This window comes from Ascidiella aspersa, chromosome 4 (assembly GCF_963924565.1).
Source record: "Ascidiella aspersa chromosome 4, kaAscAspe10.2, whole genome shotgun sequence".
NCBI lineage: Eukaryota > Metazoa > Chordata > Ascidiacea > Phlebobranchia > Ascidiidae > Ascidiella > Ascidiella aspersa.
In genome coordinates, this window is record NC_139450.1 from 19332362 (window position 1) to 19352982 (window position 20621).

General features: G+C 35.2%; 1 protein-coding gene across 1 annotated transcript; it reads left to right on the forward strand.

Moving 5' to 3' along the window:
* Positions 1-332: 332 nt before the first annotated feature.
* On the forward strand, positions 333-20621 carry LOC146148574 (uncharacterized). Its single transcript, XM_083387103.1, has 9 exons — positions 333-441; positions 2727-2850; positions 7007-7077; positions 7182-7290; positions 13458-13579; positions 13696-13782; positions 13841-13977; positions 14052-14211; positions 19773-20621. The coding sequence occupies exons 1-9, from the start codon at positions 357-359 to the stop codon at positions 19934-19936; spliced, it is 1059 nt and encodes a 352-aa protein (XP_083243229.1). The 5' UTR covers positions 333-356; the 3' UTR covers positions 19937-20621.

The following is a 20621-nucleotide window of genomic DNA, read 5'->3' on the forward strand; positions in this document are numbered from 1 at the left end:
ACAACTCATATTGTTTGGGTTAGGGTGCGGGTTAACGTTTGGGTGAGGGTGGGTGAAGTAATATTATGTTTATTATTAATAATAACTTGACCCACCCTCAACCAAACGCTAACCCGCACCCTAACCCAAACAATATGTGTTGTGGTATGCAGCATTTGAAGAAAGTTTTTTTTTTATTATTTTTTACGTACAATAGTGAAAGAGCGCCCAGGATTCTAGATCCACGCTTTGGCATTATAGTGCATATATTCTGAAGTAGTCTGGTATGTATTATAATCATGCTTCGGTTATCGAAATGTGATTTCCTAATTATTATAAAATATACCTTTTTTAGATAATTTTGTTATTAATGCATAATGAGCAATTCTCTTGGTATAGTATTATGTGGTCTTGGAAGAATGGGAAGTATCCACATTGACAATATTGTTCACAATAATAAATGTTAGTATTTTATATAAAATTTTAGCAGTTCATGTAACCCAGATGTCTAGCATGGTAAAAACAATGCCTTTGTTAGAAATTTATAAACTTTAAAATGTTTAAACCAGGATGGTAATCATAGTATACATAAGTGACTGTAATTAATCACAAAAACACTTTTAAACCATATGCTGCAAACAATACAAATGTATACTTTAGCCAGTATTGCCATACTATTACTTGACAATTACACAGTTGACCTCGAGTAACTTGTAGTGTTCTTTGCATTTTTAACCAGACTCCATGGTATTACACGTTTGCCCAATACCACTTAATAATTAGGTGAAGGGTATCTGCAAGTAATTGGGTTCCCGAAAAAACGCTGACGCTGCATTACAGGACTACATTTAAACCTAGCACATTAATTGCCACTACAGGTCTTAATCCAAACTTGCCAATCACGTATGTAGAATTCGGCGCAACCATCTGTGTTAAAACAAATAAATTGTTTCGGTTCTAATTACCCAATACAAACCCAGAATTAAATAAGAATCCAATTTGGATTTAAATGTAAGGATTCAATAGTATTCTACCTTCAACATCCCCAATATTAATCATAATATACCCTTTAATGACCAAGCAGCAATTAATTAAAAAATCAAATTATAAGTCGCTAAAATTCCAAACAATGGCCATTTGAAGCCATGATCTGTAAAGGAGTCTTATAATACGCTGCAAAGAATTCTAAAAAAATGTTTTTTATTACCCCATAATTTTGATTTGTAATCTTTAGGAACCAAATATGCCTAACTAATTTGTGCCAATACTAAAGCTATATATTGAGGATTGTTTGTAAACCATGAGCTAACAATAACTAATGTAGACAACTTACAGACATGTACTTCAGGTAAAATAACTAAACTTGTAGGCTTATTTAGAAAACAAACCTATGCACCAAAAGGAATGAAATAACAGAAAACTGAAACTTTTGAAGAAAATGTTTGGTACTGAATAGGGACTTGTCATTTTATTCCTATACTTTGAACACAATATGTAATGCGATCCGATTCAATAATACATGAAGGTAATACTATGCTCAACTAAGCAAAAAAATAAGATTAAATTAAAACTTCTAAGATTGTTCATTTTAATTAACCAGGGGGAAATTAGTTGCTGAAATGTTTTTGTATTGCTGCAAATTTGGGGTACCATGATGCAATCACAAACTTTTTTATTCAAAATTTGTATTTATGAAAATTGTGTGTTATTGTGGCTTTGACAGAGTGTCTTTTGGTCAATTTACTTCAATTAATTCCTGCTCCGATAAATTATTATAAATCGCCCTAATGTACACTTTTTTCCACCACCATCATTGTTTGTTTTTTTTACCCTTCATCAGGGTAACAGATTTGGTAAAAATATTTTTTTTACTTTATAATAAAATTTAAAATCTTTATGTGAAAGGCCATCTCAATGAGAATAAAAAGTTATACTTCTGTTTCTAAAAACAAAAGTTTGGCAGAAAAGTTAGCTAAAATCGTTTTTTTACCCTCACTTGACTATACCCAAAAACCAACAAACCAAAGTGTAATCTATATTATTACATGAATTAACCTGTAAAATAACCCTATTTATAATGACCCAATTGCTTTGACAAACCACCCTTATAATTAAGGCCCTGAAAAATATCCCATGACAGTTTTCCAATTAGATTTAATATTCTAAGATGCAAATAATTAGAGGTCGACCGATATTACTTTTTTGAACAGATACTGATTACTGATTTTTTTGTTTTAGCCAACTGATACTGGATACCGATACTGTTTTTTTTTTATACACCTGGGTATGGTAATAATTTAATATAATTTAACACAAAAATAATAAAATTCATTTATCTACCTATTTAATCATGCAACATTTATATTGCATTTATTAACTTTGCGTTAGGCGGAACAAAGTAAACCATACATTAAATCAGTCAGCTATGAAAATAACAGCAAATAAGAAATTTGAAAATTATTTTTATTTTTTTAAATCTATATAATAATTTGATAATAAAAATGTTGGTAAAAGTTATTATCGGTCACTAATGTATCGGCTGATCTTTAGCGCAAATGACAATAAATATAAACACAATTACTTTACATTTCCAGTACTTATTATATCCTGTTTGAGGATTTACATATGCAAAACTGTTGTAAATATATTCTGTATAGCCTTGACAGTAAACACATTTATATAAATAAGTATTTCATTGGTAAACAGCATTGCACACAAAAATAATAACATGCTTACCTTTTTTTCAGTAAAGTTGTTATACATCGTTGAAATGGATCTTCAAAAAGCATTTTCATTTGTACAGAGATATCAATTGGAAAATACAGAATGTGTGCATTTTTCTGATGCCCAAAAAGTTATGTCAAATGAAAGGTGAGACAAAATATGCACCATAGTTGTGATTTTATGTAGGTATTAAAGAAATAAGTTATTAAAATGAACATTGACTAAACTGACGTGAATCACCATATGTTATAGAGATTCAACACACACTATTAGTCCGGTAATTTCTGTCAGGGGTAATTTGTTATTAGGCCGTTATAAATAAGTTATTTTTCAGGGCTAGCCATTTGCTTGCTTTCACGTTATAATGGATGATAAACAAATTTGTGTAGTTAGTCCTACATAATCCCTTGCTTGATAGAAGTACTAAAGTAGCTACATACAATCTAATGACATCTGATAGATTGTTTAAACTTTAGATATGTAGTTTGTTATATTTTTGCTATGCACATTTCAGTAAAGCAAAGATCTTGTACACATTTTAAAGTGCTAGATACAAAAAAAAATTTAGGCACTTGCACACTTTTTCAAGGAAGTGTCAAAGCCCTCCCAAAATTAAATGTTGTTTTTATAAATTTTGTGATTTTCAGTCATCTACTGAAGCCCACATGATCACTATTTTGCAAGAAATATTATATATATTACTTTGCCATGTGAGGGTTGGGGATTTTTCACTTGTCCGCTCGCCAATGCGAGTGCGATGCGCTCCGGGCAAGTGCTGATGTGCACCTACTTCTCCAACTGACGAGTCCCCTTAAAGCAAAAATTGTTTGTTGTTTTAAAAAAAAAGTGCCCATATGAGTTTTATTTGAACTACATACCAATAACAAAAGTGCCCAAATAAGTTTTATTGAGGTTTGTAAGTACACAAAAGTGCTCAACGCATTTATTAGTTCAATTCTAACTGGTGAAGGACTATTCATGTTGTGCTGGCAGAGTAAGTTATTACCAGGCTGGCAGAATCTTGCCAGCCTTCTGGTGACAAGCATTTTTGGCGAAAATTCTTCGGTTTTTGGTCGCGCCCCTAAACTTAAATGATGTGTTCGCCAAAGGAATGTATGAACATTGCCATGTTTTGGCGCTAAACAAGGTTATTAATAATAAAATTAGACAACAAAACGTAGCGGCGAAGGCGCAAAAACTTTTGTGACATCAAGTCATTAACAAATACATAGGGACATGTGAAGGTACAACCTGGGGCCTGGGGGTGTACGTACATGTCTGCTTTTTTTGCTATAAAAGTGTTACATAGATAAGCTGTTTTCCGGCAAACTTGTGTGACAACGTGCCGCTCAAAACCAGATTGAAAAGCACGAAAAAATATTCTTTGGCTAAATTTCCAATTAATATTGCTCGAAATAATGATATTTATAATAAAATTTAATAGAAATTGTCACAGTCATATTGCAACATGCCCCATAGTATGCATATTACCTTTGGGATAGATTTGTTGAAAACAAAGACACATAAACCTAGCAAAACCACGCCAAAGTTTGTGCGAAGCGCGAAATTTTTTTGCATTTGCGTAATTAAACAACAAAAAATATACTTTAGGCCTTAGGGGGAGAGGCATAGCCTGGTACATTCTTAATATGCCGATGCGAATGTTATACCTGTACATTTAACAGAAATGGGGAATTCAACTCAATATACAGGAAATCAACTCAATATAGAAGTACTTGCCAATTCAAAGTAAAACTGCCAACACGTAACAATTGTATGATCAAAAGTGTGTACTTTTTAAAATAATAAACAGTCTATATGCCTTACACTGGCTTTTTCTCACTAAACTTTTTTCAAAATAACACAACAAAATTAATTTCTGCCAATTGTAGTGTGTAATGTTATTACTTATTACATATTTCCGCTTTTCAAAAATATATGAGATTAAATATGTGTGGAAACAACCACAAGGTATTTTGTAAATTGGATGTTGAAAAAAAAAGAAAAAAGAGCACTTTTGTGTACTTACAAAATTTAATAAACTGTTGAAGCTGCAAGAAGAGACGGCAACCCGATTGAGCTTTGAGAATGATAGTTTGACGACATCTTGGGAAAAACTAAGCATTATTCATACCCTAAGCCTAATGAAATGGTCTTGCCATTGCTATTGCCTTTCCCATTAACATATCGTTGTGAATGTGGGTTGTCAACAATGTTACCCTTAAAGACAAAGCAGCGCAGCGTCTTGGATATTCAATATCACATGCAAAGCTCAACCTCACATTAACTGAATATGTAATAACTAATAAAAAATGAAAAAGGGGGAAGGTTGATTTCTCAAAATTTTCAAAAGGGACCATGGTGTAAAAAAGGTTGGGAACCCATGGTTTACGGAAAGACTTATTTATGAACAAAAACAATTGTAAAACATTGCTTAATAAGTCCTAGTCATCATGTTTATCGAGTAATGACTGATTGTATGTATTGAAACAGGCATAAAGTTAGTACTGTCCACATGCTGAGGTACAGAGTATATTATTCTGCCTACAGCTTCACCTGGGGTGCTACAGGTAGTTGTGCAGTTGTAGTGGATAATCTCCAAGAGGGAATCTGGGGCCGCATTCATGTCCGACTCTGTTGGCACAAACTGTCTGCCTTCCAGTTTCCCACCCCACCCGCAAATTTCCATATCACATCCCTGTCCTAGCCAGATCATTTTTGGTAGTAAACCCTACAGTGAAGTTTGTTGATGGCTCAGTAGGTGGCAGGCGTTCTGGTGTCTCAAATGATTTGGAACAGACTACGTATTTTCTTAGTACTCTGTAGCGCAATGACGAGAGGGAATCCGTCCGTGTGCCCCCCCCCAAATCACAACCATCGCTTGACAACCATTGTTCACAATGGATGCTTCTGTCTGCTTTGGAAGAAGGAAGTAATTGGTACATGTACAAAAAGAAACTCTGGAGTGTGTTGTCCTTGAATGTTGGTCCTCCTAGGTGCCCGTAAGAACAACCGTTGTCATTTGATAACGCCGAGTCGTGAATTCAGCATTATAATTGTGCAATGGTCTGTAGGTTTTTCGCCTCTTACATGGTAGCCGCCGTAGTAGTGAACCTTCATCTATGACGTAGTGTTGAGTTTTTGGTGGAGTGTCTTCTAGTGATTCACGAATTTCACGAACTGCTTTGGTTGCATAGTCTGTGAGCAGTCGCAAGATATTAAGAAAACAGACTGTCCAGTCATTTTTTCCATACTTTTCCCTTCCGACTGGTTCGAATTGATGTACATTAACGTCATCCTCGGGCCACAACACCATTCACAATATTCATCTGGGTTTGATCCTGAGAAAAAGGTACATAACCAGCCAGTGATGTGTTCAGCTTTTCAAGATCAGAACTGCCTCTCTGAACCTACCCTGTGTGGCTTCCTTCCTTCTGTTGTTCGCTTGTTGTGTATGAGAGTGTATTGAATTCCTGTATGGCATATAGTTGTACTCAGACGTGATTGAAGTCGACATCGTCCACCATGATCGTTGTTCTTCTGTCATGCCAGTTCCACGCATTAAACCTCCCGACGTCTTCAGCAATCTCATTAGGATCTGTTCAATGACTAGGTCTGAGCTGAGACCTGCCCAAAACTGGTGCGAGCGACGGATAACATGGTGCCCTTGTTGATATCCCTTGTGGGCCGCGCAAACAAAAACGACATTTTAAGCTCTAAACTCCGACACCAAGGATTTTATTAAGGGGAATAGTTAAAAATTCCATCATAGAAGTACTATTGTGGTGAATCGAGTTATGTGTATAAAAATTTAAAAAAAATCACACCTGTGCGTTGTTTTCAAAGCGCCTTTTCCAGAAAATTATAATTGGCGATATCTTAAAAATGTGATGTGCTAGAGAAAAACTAAATGTATATTCAGAATCAGCGTAAAAAATACATCTAAGATGAAATACTCGCATTCTCGTTTAGAAAAAAGGTGAAAATTTGTTGACCAGTGTTATTAAAACAACAAAATGCTAAAAAACACAAGATTATTTTTTTTAATAAAAAATGTCAAATATATTTTTTTCTCCTACATTTTTAATATGTTATTGTTAATGATAGATACTACAAGAAACCGTTAAAAAACCTTGGGAATTTTTTTAAGGTTCAAGCCATATATTTCATAGATTGACCCGCCTATGTGTTATGTTTTTAGATACTGATAATGCTTTTAGTAGTGTAATATATTTATCATATAACATCCAAACTAAAATATTTTTGGTTCTTTAACAAGTAGTTCAATATTAAATTTGTGTAGAGTCAGTGGAATTGTCATATGTACACCTACAGACACCCATGAATCTCTTGTTATGCTGGGTCTTAATGCTGGTAAATACCTTATTTTCTGAAGTTTTAAGAATTGTGTATTTTGAAACAAAACAAAAAAACTTATAAAAACAAAGTTATAAAATTTTAAAATTCTGTTTTTTTAGGTAAACATGTTCTGTGTGAAAAACCACTGGCTACTAATCTGAAATCAATCATGGCATGTTACAAACTGGCCAAAGAGAAATCATTGAGACTTCTTTGTGCTTTTAATAGGTACGTTTTCTGTGTTTGTTTGAAACAGTGTCTATGTAGGGACATTAATTTTTGTTTAGTTACTACCTGTACAAACTGATTTTTTTATGCATATTTATGACTGTTAGACCCATCTGTTAACACGTTTGCTGCGATTCCGAATTTTCGTTGTTTTCTTGTGGTGCGATTACCTGTAGCGCTAGCTGCCACCAGAGCTTTTCCGCCCAATTTCATTGACATGTTTTTTTCGCTTTAAGGTGTTATTTCAGACAGTTTAATCGTTTGTACACCGGTGGGTCAAATCGCATTAAACACAAACTATATTGTAGCCAGCGCGATTTGACCCACCAGTGGCTTGCATAATTTTAAGCAACTTATAGAGTAAAGCTTACCTGTTTGCCTTTTTTTTCCCAAACCCCTTTAAAAAAATGCACCCCCAACCCTTGGTCCTAAACCACAAAAATGTATTTTTTTTTGGTTTACAGCAGTAGCATATTGACGAACATTGCAAAAGAAGGATATATTGCTAAATATTATCGTCGCTAGGTAGGCTTAGAGAGCTTCAAATAACTTAACGTCACACAGTTTTATAGAGAAAAAATAGGACCCGCTCATAATTTTGAACCAATAGACTTAATTAGCATAATAAACATAAATTTTAAAGAAGAAAGCCAAAATGTTAAGTTTTAAAGTTTAACTTTATGAGTACCAGATTATAAACCCTCAAAACTATTTGAAGCGCAATTAACATTGCATCGGCTTGAACCTGAAAAAAAACAGTAATTTCGACCCACCGGTGGGTCACAACGCAGTAGCTAAATTTTACGCATGACCCACTGATGGGTCGCATCGCCGTGAACGTGTTAACTTTCACAAATCCAAGACAGAATTTTGCTCTCCTTTTAATGTTATACAATTTTGCTCTCTTGCGCATTAGAATCAGGGACGTAGCTGAATTTGACTGAGTTGCACTTGCAATTAGTGTGTGAATTCCACTTTTAAAATAATATAATAAAGATAATATGCCAGTTGTATAAAATATTATAGTTTGGGTTCACTGAAATAGTGTTTGAAACTTACAACCTGGGAAAGTGTCTCTTAGCACAGAAGATAAACAAAAGTGCTAAACGCGCAAATATGGCGCGCCAATGTAAAATCATCCGGCCTGCTTCCTTTTTACGAACTGGTCATGACGCTGTTCCCCATTATTTTTCAGGTCTTTTTTTTTTCACGATTTGCGCAAATCTTTTTGATGCATCTGGTAGTTAGAGTTTTGAGGAAATATTTTACCCTAAAGTCGCCATACATACCCTGAAAGTATAAACATATAAACAAAGTTTTGCCAACCTCCTGTATCCTAATGCATTGGGCTGAAAAGGTTGATATAGCACTGGTTTAAAATATAGTGTTAGGAAGTTGTATGTACTTTTTTAAATATAATTTAAGGGCTTTATCTGAGGTATATTTCAATTCAGTGTTAGGTATTTTATATACTGAGCTTAAACATCAATAAAAAGCAATACAATAACTCTGTTAGCAAAATTAAAAATTTGGAACAATTCTTTTTTCTTGTAGGTAATTTTTATTGATGGTCTATTTTTCTGTTCGATAATTTTATCTGTGTTTAATTTGAGTGTTTTAGGTTTAACAATTTTAGATCAATAAAATGATTGCATTTATGTTTGCATTATATTCCTGCTTCTCATTAGGCAATGATATAAATCAGAACTTTAATATACACTATTAAATTTATCTTTCCAGAAACGTGGCCCATTTTTTTAAAACAAAAGTGATAATGTTGCCACAACTTAACTTAGTTAAACTCTCATATCAATTTAAATGTTATGTGCCTGGCCCAGTTTGAGAAGCCCTGGAACAGTGGTGGAACAGTGCTCTCCAACTGGGGCACATGGTGAACCCCAGGGTGCACCAAAATATGCATGGGGTTCATAGGCGCCGTACGTGGATGTGTAGAGCGTTTTTAGATGCCCTGGATTTCTAGTAGGGCGTCAAAACGCTCTGGAATTTGACCAAGTCGCACTTCTAAATATGGTACAATTTCCACTTTGAAAAAATTAGAATGAAGATATGCCATACTAGTTGCACCGTTTAGGTTCACCAAAATAATGTGCGAAACTTACAGCATGGGACAGTTTTCGTTTGCACATATACAAAGTGCCGAACTCGTAAAATAATGCGGCCTGCCAATGTAAAACATCCAGCCTGCAACCTTTTTACAAAGAGTCACACCGTTTTCTGTATATATTTTTAGGTATTTTAACACCTATTTTAATTAGACCCATTTTAAATTGTCAGTTAAAATTTAATACCGGCCTGACGAGAAATTTTAGGTTTAGCATTGAAACGAGTCTAGAAAAGGGTTCCTGAACTTTATTTTACACACTGCTTTGTGTGACTTAACAATTCCTAAATCTTAAAACACGCTGTGATGCTCGGCCGCTCAATACCAAAGCATAAGCTTTCAATTGCAAGGAACATAAAACAAATTTGTCGTTCAGTACTTTAAGGATACTGCACCAATGAAAGACAATTAAAAAATAGACCACAAATATTTCGCGCTCGTTTTGCTTGCCAGATTTTAAGGTATGTTACGACTTTGCTGGCAAGTATAACTTCGCTTTACCATTCAGTATTGCGAATAAATAATCGTGGGTGTATTATATTGTTCACTGACAGACATTGGCGTTTAGATCATTTCTTTATTGTGAAATAAATAGTTCGCCACTATATTTTGCCCTTCATCGTTTTAGAGCGTGCATTTGCTATTTGTTACGAAGAAAATTATGTAAGACACAACGCATTGTTTCAATAATAAAACACTGAAGCGATAAATCGGTTTCCTAAATACAATTACGTTTTGGTGGTGATTCCTAATTGCAAAAAAATGCCCTTGATTTTTGAAAGTTTGGCGCCTATGATGGGGTGCATCAGAACAAAAGGGTGCTTGACAATTTTTTGATACATATTCTTTTGAACCATTAATCTATAAATGATTTTAAAATTTAACTTTGATTTTACTCAGTTTGAAGAGTGATGCATGTACCATGAGTAGCAGGCAATTGTTATTAAATAAATTGCATAGCTCAAGGGTGTTAAACCTATTAAAATTACTTTACTGCGAGCCAAATAGTCCGGGAGCTAACAGAGAGTTAAATAGCATGTCGAGTACAAAAGGTTTGACTATTTAGAGCATACAAGGGCCCCACATGGACCCCCAAAAGTCCGGTCTTAAGTTATGAATTTGGTGCGATTAGAAAGGGGGGCTTTTGAAAACAAAATTTTTTCGGTTTAAATATCATGTCGAGTACATCGATCAAACGTATCTTAAATGTTGTGCCATAAATGGCCGATCTTAAGTGCGGGAAATGGTGCAAAACCCATTTAAGATCACCCTTTATGGGGTCACCATGCCACGTTTAAATATCATTTCGAGTACATTAATGAAACTGGGTGAAAAGAAACTTTATATCTTACTGTAACAGGAATGGTAAAAAGTTGAGGTTTCGGTGCAAAATACATTTAAGACCGGGTCAAATTTAGCACATGTACCTTCTCATAAATGCCGATAGAGGGCGTTATATTTATTTCTGATAGCGTTAAATATAGGAATCAAACACAAGAAACAGTCAGATAAATATCATGTACATTCCGATCACTATCTAGTATTATGCATATAATACATAAGTTTATCTGAAGTTATCAATAACCGCATGGTAATTGTCACAAATTGCGTTATACCTGTAAAACTACTTTACAATCCCAAACATTGCGTTACTCTGCCATCTGTCAGGTAGTAAGTTTCGCAGTTCAAAACCCGAAAAGGGTGAGAGTCCTTCCCAATTTGCGGTGTGTCTCAGAATTACCTGCAGAAGTAGGTAAAGCTATCGGGCGCAACTTTCGACTGGGTCGATGTGAGTGAGCTATTCGTCAAAGAGCAATTTCTAAAGTCTTGTCCTAAAGAGTTGTCGACAGCTCAGGTCTAGGTTTACTTTTACTTGTAGCTGGGATTTGACTGTCATTTCACTAAGTCTGTTCCTTTCCTTGGTCCACTGGGCCGAAGCAAGAGGGAACACTCTTACCAGAAACGCATTGCTGACAGGAAGGGAGAAAATGATGCTAACCAGCTTGTAGAGCAGCGGAAAAGAGTTGTTTCCGGTAAATATCTTCATCCACTTGGCCTCAGGGTCATCCATGCAGAACACATCATCTGAAATCTTCTTAAGCAGAGCGTTAACAGCCGAGACCTCATTGAACAGCTCATAACAGCCGAGATCTCATTGAACCGTTCATTGCCATTAGTGGATCAACTTGCTTCGCCAAAGCCTCGACTTCCTCGTACTCTACTGCCTGATCTTTCAGCAGGGTCCAGTTGATGTGCGTTGGATGCTTCTCAAATCGATACCACTTGTTGATATATTCCAAGGTAATGGTGTCGAATTCCTGGAAGCTCGCTTTAAGAACCTTAGACCAGCATAGACGTTGTTTTTTCCACTATGCTGTGATCCTCCAAAATTCACTGGCACATTATCGGCACAAAAGGATGACAGCTGTTTCATGTCTAGGCCATTACCTTGAATAGAGGAGAGAATAAAGTTTGTGATCGGTGACGAGGTCTCGCCTGGCATCAATCGCAGGTCAAGAAGTGCACTCGTACTCCAACTTTGCCGTTGAAGAATCTGATGACTAGAGGAAATAGTTTCACTTTGTTGTGACTAGAGGCATCAACCGAGATGGAGAAGGGCTGTACACCAATTCAGACAAAATCATTTTTTGAGCAAATGGAGCAAGCACTCCAGTAACGATGCTTGTATTCTTGGTCCTGGCGGAAGCAAACCTTTTTGCTATGTTGGAATCGGGGAAAATTGCTTTGAACAATAGCGATCTGCAATCGTTGGTGATGAATGATTGCTGGTGTTGACAGGGCATATGGGTATTAAAAAAACTGTCGATAGTATCTGGAGGAACTTCTTTTGGTCTGGCATGCATGACGGCATAAAGCGATTTTGTCTTTCGTGCTTCATTTGTCAGAGGACGGCGGAAAAAGGCAGTATGATGTGGGTCACTCTGCATCCGGCGAGTTGCTATGGATCTCATTGGTCCTATGCATCCTCCCAGTGAATAGGGACAAAGATACATACTTACGTTGGTGGAGTACGCGACACGATACCCGGAGGCGAAAGCGCTGAGGAATATAAATGGCTGAAACCGTGGCAGAGGCACTGGTCGACATGTATAGTCGATTGAGAATTCCTGACAAAAGTGTTGAGCGACTTAGGGACTCAATTTGTTTCTTAGTGTATGCAAGAAGTGAACCGTCTTCTAATGATTAAGCATCTGACGACAGGTCCCTATCAGCCTATGTGTAACGGGTTGTAGAAAAGAATATAATGTAATGTTCAAATAAAATTATGTTATATCATGGCATTTTGATTAGACAGATTTCTTCTATTTGTATTTGTTAAGATTCGACAACCTCCTTCATTGGCATTTTATTCCTCTTTCTTTACCATGACAATAAAGTTATGTATGTGTAATCGTTCTTAAAACATTTTTTCATCAAAAGAACGGCAAAAAACAACAACATTCCAGTTTATGGGGAAATATAAATTAATACAAAAATAAACATATCGCCCTCTATCGGCAGGGAAGGTACATGTGCTACATTTGACCCGGTCTTAAATGTATTTTGCACCAAAACCTCAACTTAAGACTTACCATTCCTGTTACAATAGGATATAAAGTTTTGTGCGTGGAAATGAGAAAAAATCACAAACAGCAATCCATGATGACCCAAATGGGAATGTCCACTCGACATGCAACAACATAAAAGTCATTAAATAAGACATTCCTCAATTTCTAATTTTCAGTAATTTTGTAGTGTTTTAATATCCAATCAAAGTGAATTCCATATGGCTTTCCACATAGGTTTCCTCAAAAATAAATGAGGTGCATGAGTTCACCTCAACTTTTTGGGTGCATGATGGCAAAAAAGGTTGAAGAGCACTGAGATAGAATATATAATAAAAAGCATTATCGCATTATTCTGTTTTGTCCTAATGAACTTGACCTTGCATATTATATTTATTTTTTTAAAGACATAGTTTTCATATAACTGATTTTTGTGGTTTGCTTTCAGTATTTTGCAAAAAAAGGTAAAATATTTTTAGACGCTTTGATCCTCAATTTCATGAGTTGTTTATGCGAAAAAGTGAAGTTGGTGCACTACATAGCATTAAAGTATGCTCAAGAGATTCGCCTAAACCTACGATTAATTACCTTAAAATATCTGGTATGTATTATTGTGCACAAGATTCGTAAAACATATTTTTTTAAATATTCATTTTGATTGCCTGAATTAACTTATTTGAAATAAACATTTCATACAATTAAAAAATTGACATTTAGGTGGTATTTTCCATGACTGTATTGTTCATGATATTGATATGTTACGCTGGATGACTGAAGAAGAGCCTGAAACTATTTATTCCACTGGTATGTAAATGAACATTGTAAATTTAATAGTAATTGAATGTAGCTCACTTGGTCACAGCACACTGCCACGATCCTGAAATAGAAGCTCTAAATGATTATGATTCTGTTTTCGTGGTTCTAAAGTTTCCTAGTGGAGTTCTGGCACATATTGACATATCTCGAGATTGTAGTCATGGATATGATCAAACTGTTCAGGTATATAAATATATTATATTTTACCTAATTTTAATTTAAAGTGTGGCCTGTAGTTATTAAATACCCTTTTGTAGTTGTATGGATCAAAAGGCAATATCAAAAGTGAAAACCAAAGGAAATCCATGCTTTCATTTAATGGAGGAAAAATACAAGATGATATATTATTTTCATTTCCTGAAAGATATGCAAAGGCGTATGCTATTGAACTTGAACATTTTATCGAAGCAATTACAGGTAAAGTGTCATTTTATAATATACGTTGAGTGGGGAGAAAGTATTACATATTTTTCTACTTATCATAGAAAACTATGCTTTTTATAATAAACAATTTATAAAAAAAGATTTAAGTGTATGTATGGAATGAGACAAATATATTATAGCCCTTAAAATGAGGTAAAGTACGAATTTAGGCGTAAAAAAAAATATTTTCAGGTTACTTAAAACAGGAAAATATATTACAGATGCTTTATTGCCCTTGTTTATAAATATCACAAGGTTCTCATATTTTTTTTGACAAAAATTAAGAGTTTTGTGTTAGGGCAGAGGTCGGCAAACTTTTTTCGTCACGGCCCAAAGAACTCTTTTCGGAGCTATTGAAGGCCCACTAAATAAAATCCCTGCGAAAATAGTGTCAGGGTATATGTTTTAAGTTAAAGGCATTAGAATGACGTCACAAAGTTAGAAACATTTGTTTTTGTCGAATGAACTTGCGCGCAAATATGAAGCTGAAATCCAGATTAATTAAGCGTCTGCCTATAAAAAAACAAAAAACTGGGTTGATTAGTTTTAAATTGGCAAAACTTCAATTAAAATGATGACACATATGGCACATAATAGGATACGAATATTGGTCGAAATAATGGCATTTAAATATAATAACAGAAATTCGACTGTACAGAGAAATTGACTGCAAGTTATTAGTCACGAGACGCAAGAAATTATAGAATATCGCTTTTGGGCTGAATAGATTTGTTCTCGAACCGACCGGTGTGGTATTATGAAACTAAAAAAAATGGTTTTAGCTGACAAATCACTTACTAGATGTGTAGCCCTACTTAATACATGAAAGATTAACACTATGCCATCTCCACAGCTGAATGCTAAGAAATCCATTATGTTAATCTTGTTTTAAAGCTTGGATAATTGTTACTCATAATTAGGGCGATTATTTTGTGACTTGTCAAAAAAAGTCAAAAATTTGTCAAATTTGCACGTTAGGTCAAAGTTTGTCAAAACTATCTCAAGTCAAAATCTATTAAAAATGCACATACATAGTAAAATTTAATAAAATGTAGTCAGTTTGTTGAAATTCTCGTTTAGTTATAATTTTATCATAAAAATTCCGTTTTAAATTACACTCAACGACGTTTTAACTATATTATATCTTGTAGTTCAAATGTTCACACAACATTTTTATAGTTGTTGTCCGTTTTTAAAAAATATCAGTTATAAGCATTTTTATGAGTTTTGTGAAAACACGAAAAAATAACTGATTTTTGTTCGACCGGTAGTCAGTAAAACATCAAAAACGTGTGTTGACAAAGCCAAGACAGAATTGCGGTACTTCAAACAACAATATGTTGTTTAAATCAATGTATTTCTAATAGTTCAAAATTTTGTCAAAAAAAAATAAATTTTTAGGTCAAAATTTGTCAAAATTTTAATTTTTCAGGTCAAAATTTATCATTTTTAGGTTAAAAAATAATAGCCCTACTCATGATACGGTAGCAATATTGCAAAGTTGATTAGAAAATTATATTTATATTTTGTAGAAATTGCATTTTGCAGGGAGTCTCTCAGCGTTAGTCTGTTGACACCAAGAAAAAGTGAAATGTTACACTGCGCCTTGATGCCGAAAACACTGCCATACCATAATGTAAAACGTACTATAAAAGAAAGAATATACGCGCGAAGCGCAAAAAAATTTGCGTTTACATATAGTTAAAGTTTGCAAAAATATGTAGTTTGACAGGCACTCTCAGGGCTACATTCGGCAAGCGGGCCTGAACCCGCTGAGACAATATAATAATTCGGACCCCCCCCCCCCTTTTCGTAAGTGACATTATCGTTTTTGTCAGGGTTTTACTTACCGTCCGAAGACGCGTGTTTTTAAATGTAATTGGGTCACGCGTCTTAAGCTAATGCGAAACCAAAATCAAACGCAAAACGCCGTTTTTCGTCTTTTGTTTGGTCGGCCGTAAACGCTAGATAGTTTTTCTCTTTTCCCTTTCGTTATTCATTCGGGTTGGCTGATCAGCAAGTGTGTGTTCGACAATTAATAACAATAAATCAAGCGGTCTCCGCCTTTTTCTTGTTAAAAACGTCGAATTAGACGGTGCTAATGATTCTCGCTATTTGTTGTCCGCGTTAAATATCAAATGTTCGTGTAAGACTGGGGTCGGCAACCTATGGCCGGCGGGCCGGTGTAATTCATCGGGCCCGGCGCCTCTTTGACAAACTATACACGAGTCTATTTTAAATACTTTTTGACTATTTTAAGTACGTAAATGCGCGTGTTTGTTTACGTTTTGATGCTGTATTTTGAACTAGATCAGCACTTCTTTACCATTGCGCCGTGGAATGCTACCAAGTGCGCCGCGAACAAACGGAAAACGTATTAAAAAATATTGGACATATATTTTTTAACATTTTTATTTTCGGCAATGTAATAAAAACTTGCAAGAAATTTAAAAGAAATGCCGTTATATCAAAAAAAATCGCGCTCGCTTCGCTCGCCAGCTGTGCCATTACTTAAAAAGGTTATCAAGCACTGAACTAGATTAACTAAATAACTAACTATTACAGTTATCGCGTTTCCTCGAATTGCTTTATATGTCGCGCTAATTGAAAAACACCCGAGAAAAACGATCTTCGTTTAGTTTTGCAGGTGGCGAGAGACGTGCTTGTAATGTAGCGTAGTCCCGTACATGGATCTACCAAAATCAATCACATATATTTCACGGTCTTGTTTTCGTTTTTATCCTGAAGTTAACGATTGCACAGTGCACACTAAGCGATTTCGCAGCTGGCGCCTGGCCACCCGATCCGTCAGAAATCAGTGCATATCTAAGCAAAAAGGTCTATGACAATCAGCGCATCCTAAGGCAGAAAAGTCTAGACTTTTAGACCTTGAGGTCTTAGACAATGCACTGATTGTGAGCCCTATGCAGATTTGGTTTGTGAGCGTTCACCCCATCCGTCAGAAATCAGTGCAGTTCTAAGCAAAAAGGTATACGACAATCAGTGCATTCAAAGAATCAAAAAGTCCGACTTTTAGGTCTTGGACAATGCACTAATTTGCATTAACAAATGTGCATAAGAAGATTAAGTTTAACAATACTTGACCCAACCAAACCCAAACGCTAACCAGCGCCCTAACCCAAATAATGTGCGATAATTTAATAATTATAACGCTTCAGGCCCCAATACCTCAATTTGTGACGTAATAATCTTAAATGCAATTGACGAGAAACCATCTTATGCCCATCCGAGTTTGGGCTTTTTTCCCCAGCATTTAAAGAATTATTAAAATAACGCACATTATTTGGGTTAGGATTCGGGTTAGCGTTAGGGTTTAGGTGGGTCAAGTGTTATTAATCCTATCTCATACTTTTTGTTATCTTTTCTGAACTTTTAATGAATATTTTTAATTAATCTACGCCGGGAGTTTACCTAAAGGTCCAAATCAGTGCATTGCCAGGACCTCAAGGTCTAAAAGTCTAGACTTTTCTGCCATTGGATGCCCTGATTGTCGCAGACCTTTTTGCTTAGAAATGCACTGATTTCTAACGGATCGGGTGGCCTGGCAGGAGTGTTGACGACGCACGTGTTTGCTTTGCGTCTAAATGTTCGCTTTTGCTGGACTTAATTTGCTGTTTCTGATGATTCTTTTTCTTATTAATGACGTCATAAAATAGTGACGGATATGACGTCATTAACGTTGGACGAAAATAAAACGGGGAATTCCCTAAGCTCAAAAATTCAGGACCCCCCTTTTTCAATTTGTGGATACGCCCCTGAGCATGTGCTATAATACATGGTGTATATAGGTATGGGTTATAATATGGATAAAAAGAGAAAGCTAATGTTGCTCCAAATACGCGGCACACATTTTAAGAAATAATACAATTATAACTTAACATAACTAAAGAGCAAGGTAGTAGGTAAATGCCATAATCTTTACACTTATTTAATAGGTAGTGTGTATTTAGTCTTTTATGATTAGTAGTCACATATCGCATAATACAGAGGTAGGTAGATAAAATATATAAAAGTTGAAAAGTTGTTAGTAGATGTGTTGTTTAAAATATATTATAACATAACAATATAATATAACTAAAAATTAACAATGGCGCTTACTGCACAAAAAGGCGATTGGTCAATACTGTAATATTGTTATTTAATGTAATTTGACACCCCTTATTTAATGTATAGTGCAGTTCCTCGACACACTTAGCAAGACAAACTTTGAAAATCACTGCTGTAGAGCTTCAAACAGAATAGATTTGTATATTTAAACTACATCTCATAGTCTAAATCTAAAGCATGGTGGTCCAAACCCAGGCCCGCGGGCCACATGTTTAAATTTGTGTTTAAAATTTACGTCCTAAAAATACATTTCGGCTCCCGATTATTTTCAAACACTCCACTGCCGTGTTCGATACTGTTCTAAACTTTTTTTTTTCTTTAAGCTCGATTTTCCTGATTAGACATTTAATTCTACGTCAGAAAAAAAAAACATACACAGGATGATGAAAACTGATTATCCATTTCAAGTAATTTAATTACGTCACAATCATCAATACGGATTTGATTTGTTTACTTTTTTTAGCTACAAACATCAACAGAAAAGGGCCAATTGCGAAATGCTCAAATTTTTATGGCAAAGAAGTGAAGATATTTTAGTTTTAATTTGAGAATGATGAACTGCGCAAAAGCAAATTTTACTGCGCAGTTTGACTTGTGTGGCTGCGCAATTGCGCAGTTGCGCACCTTAGAGGGAACACTGGTCGGAATAAAACACAATTCGAAATAAGACCAGAATAGGACTAATACCTAATAGTGATATAACGTCTAAATCGAAATAAGTCCTGTACCCGTCGAAATAAGACCTAAATGGCCGGAATCGTACCTATACAAGGTTTTACCTAACCCGGGGTTAGTAACCTCAAACGCCAACTCTAAGTACATCGCTAACTCTCCTAATAATTTTAACCCTAAACCACTTTGTTACCCCACCCATTACCCACCACTAACACCAAACCGTAGCAAAAAATCCGGCGCACAGCGCCCTAACGCCGTTCAAACTAGGGGGGGGGGGGGGCCCAAACGTCGACACCAAAACGGCCAATGCTAGAATGACGGCCACCGATCGTTCCATACCCTTTCCCTAAAGTTCCATGTGTTATTTTGGCCATTTATGCCTTATTTTAAAGAATTTAGGACTTACTCAGACGATTTATTATTCTGTTGTGGATATTACTGCGTATTTGACTTTATTTTGTCAATCGTCTTGATACTAAGGTATTATAGATTTTTTCTGCTTTTTGTTGCTTTATCGGTCTGATTGCGTGTTCCCGCTATAATATTTTGTTGTTATGTGAAACGAGTTTGATGCCATAAACCGCTCGTTAGACGTTTCCGAAAAGATAAAATTAATTTCTCACGAAAAACATCATAAATATAATAAAACTTCAACACAAGAAGGTCAAATCAGATCTATAGGCTATAGTTACACCTATACACTTAGGAGTTTTACTAATTGCTTAACCGTACGTTTTTATTGTTGGTTATAGATGTTCAAGTTCAACTCCGGATTCAAGCTAAAGACACTATAAACGCCACACTTTTGTGTCAAATTGCCGAAGATTCCTGTAAAAAACAAATGGCGCTTAATGTAAAAGAATACTTCAGAGAATTTCTGGGTAGTTCTGGTGTTGACTGCAATTTTCCATGCTAAAGTAATGGCCAGCAAAATATGTGCCCAAATATACGTTAATTATAACAACCTCTTTTTTTGCTGACAATTTTCCCTGATTAAAATTATTTGTGGCGATAACCACAGCAATAACCTGTTATACAGTTAGCAATTTAGCATTGACAATTATTTGGCAATCTTGAAGCTTTATAATTGTTAAAGATCTACCGTTTTTTAGGTAGGCTAGGATGTCTACTTTGTATTAGTTGTTGTACCACAACACCTTACTTGACCTTGAAAATAAATCTTAAAAGTAGGCCTCAATGAAATAAAAGTTTTTTTTTTTTTAAAGCGTGATCTTATTCATAAATGCCACAGCACTGTTCACTACACATGCTGTGCTTTTATGTTACTTATATTTTTGGTAGTACTTTTTTTATTCGATTATCGTTTTTGACGTTATAAAATGAGCAATGTCTTTACGTTATCCATCTACCGCATTCCTATGTATTTCCATATTCACTTTACCCTGTCATATTTGTCAATTTTTGGTTTGTTTGCAGAATTTGAGCTGTGTGATATATGTCTGTTTATAATCGTAATTCCACTGTACGTATTCTGCCAGTATAATTATGCAATTTTCTATCTTTCTAAATTGTTATCTGAATGGACGGTTTAAACTAATGTACTTTGAAATCGAACTTTAATTAAATATATTTAATTAGGT

Excerpts from the sequence above, each read along its gene's own strand:
- LOC146148574 (XM_083387103.1), top strand. The coding sequence starts at position 357 with ATGAGCAATTCTCTTGGTATAGTATTATGTGGTCTTGGAAGAATGGGA. Across the intron at positions 2,851-7,006 it reads AAAGTTATGTCAAATGAAAG|AGTCAGTGGAATTGTCATAT; the intron begins GTGAGACAAAAT and ends AAATTTGTGTAG. Across the intron at positions 14,212-19,772 it reads TTTTATCGAAGCAATTACAG|ATGTTCAAGTTCAACTCCGG; the intron begins GTAAAGTGTCAT and ends TGTTGGTTATAG.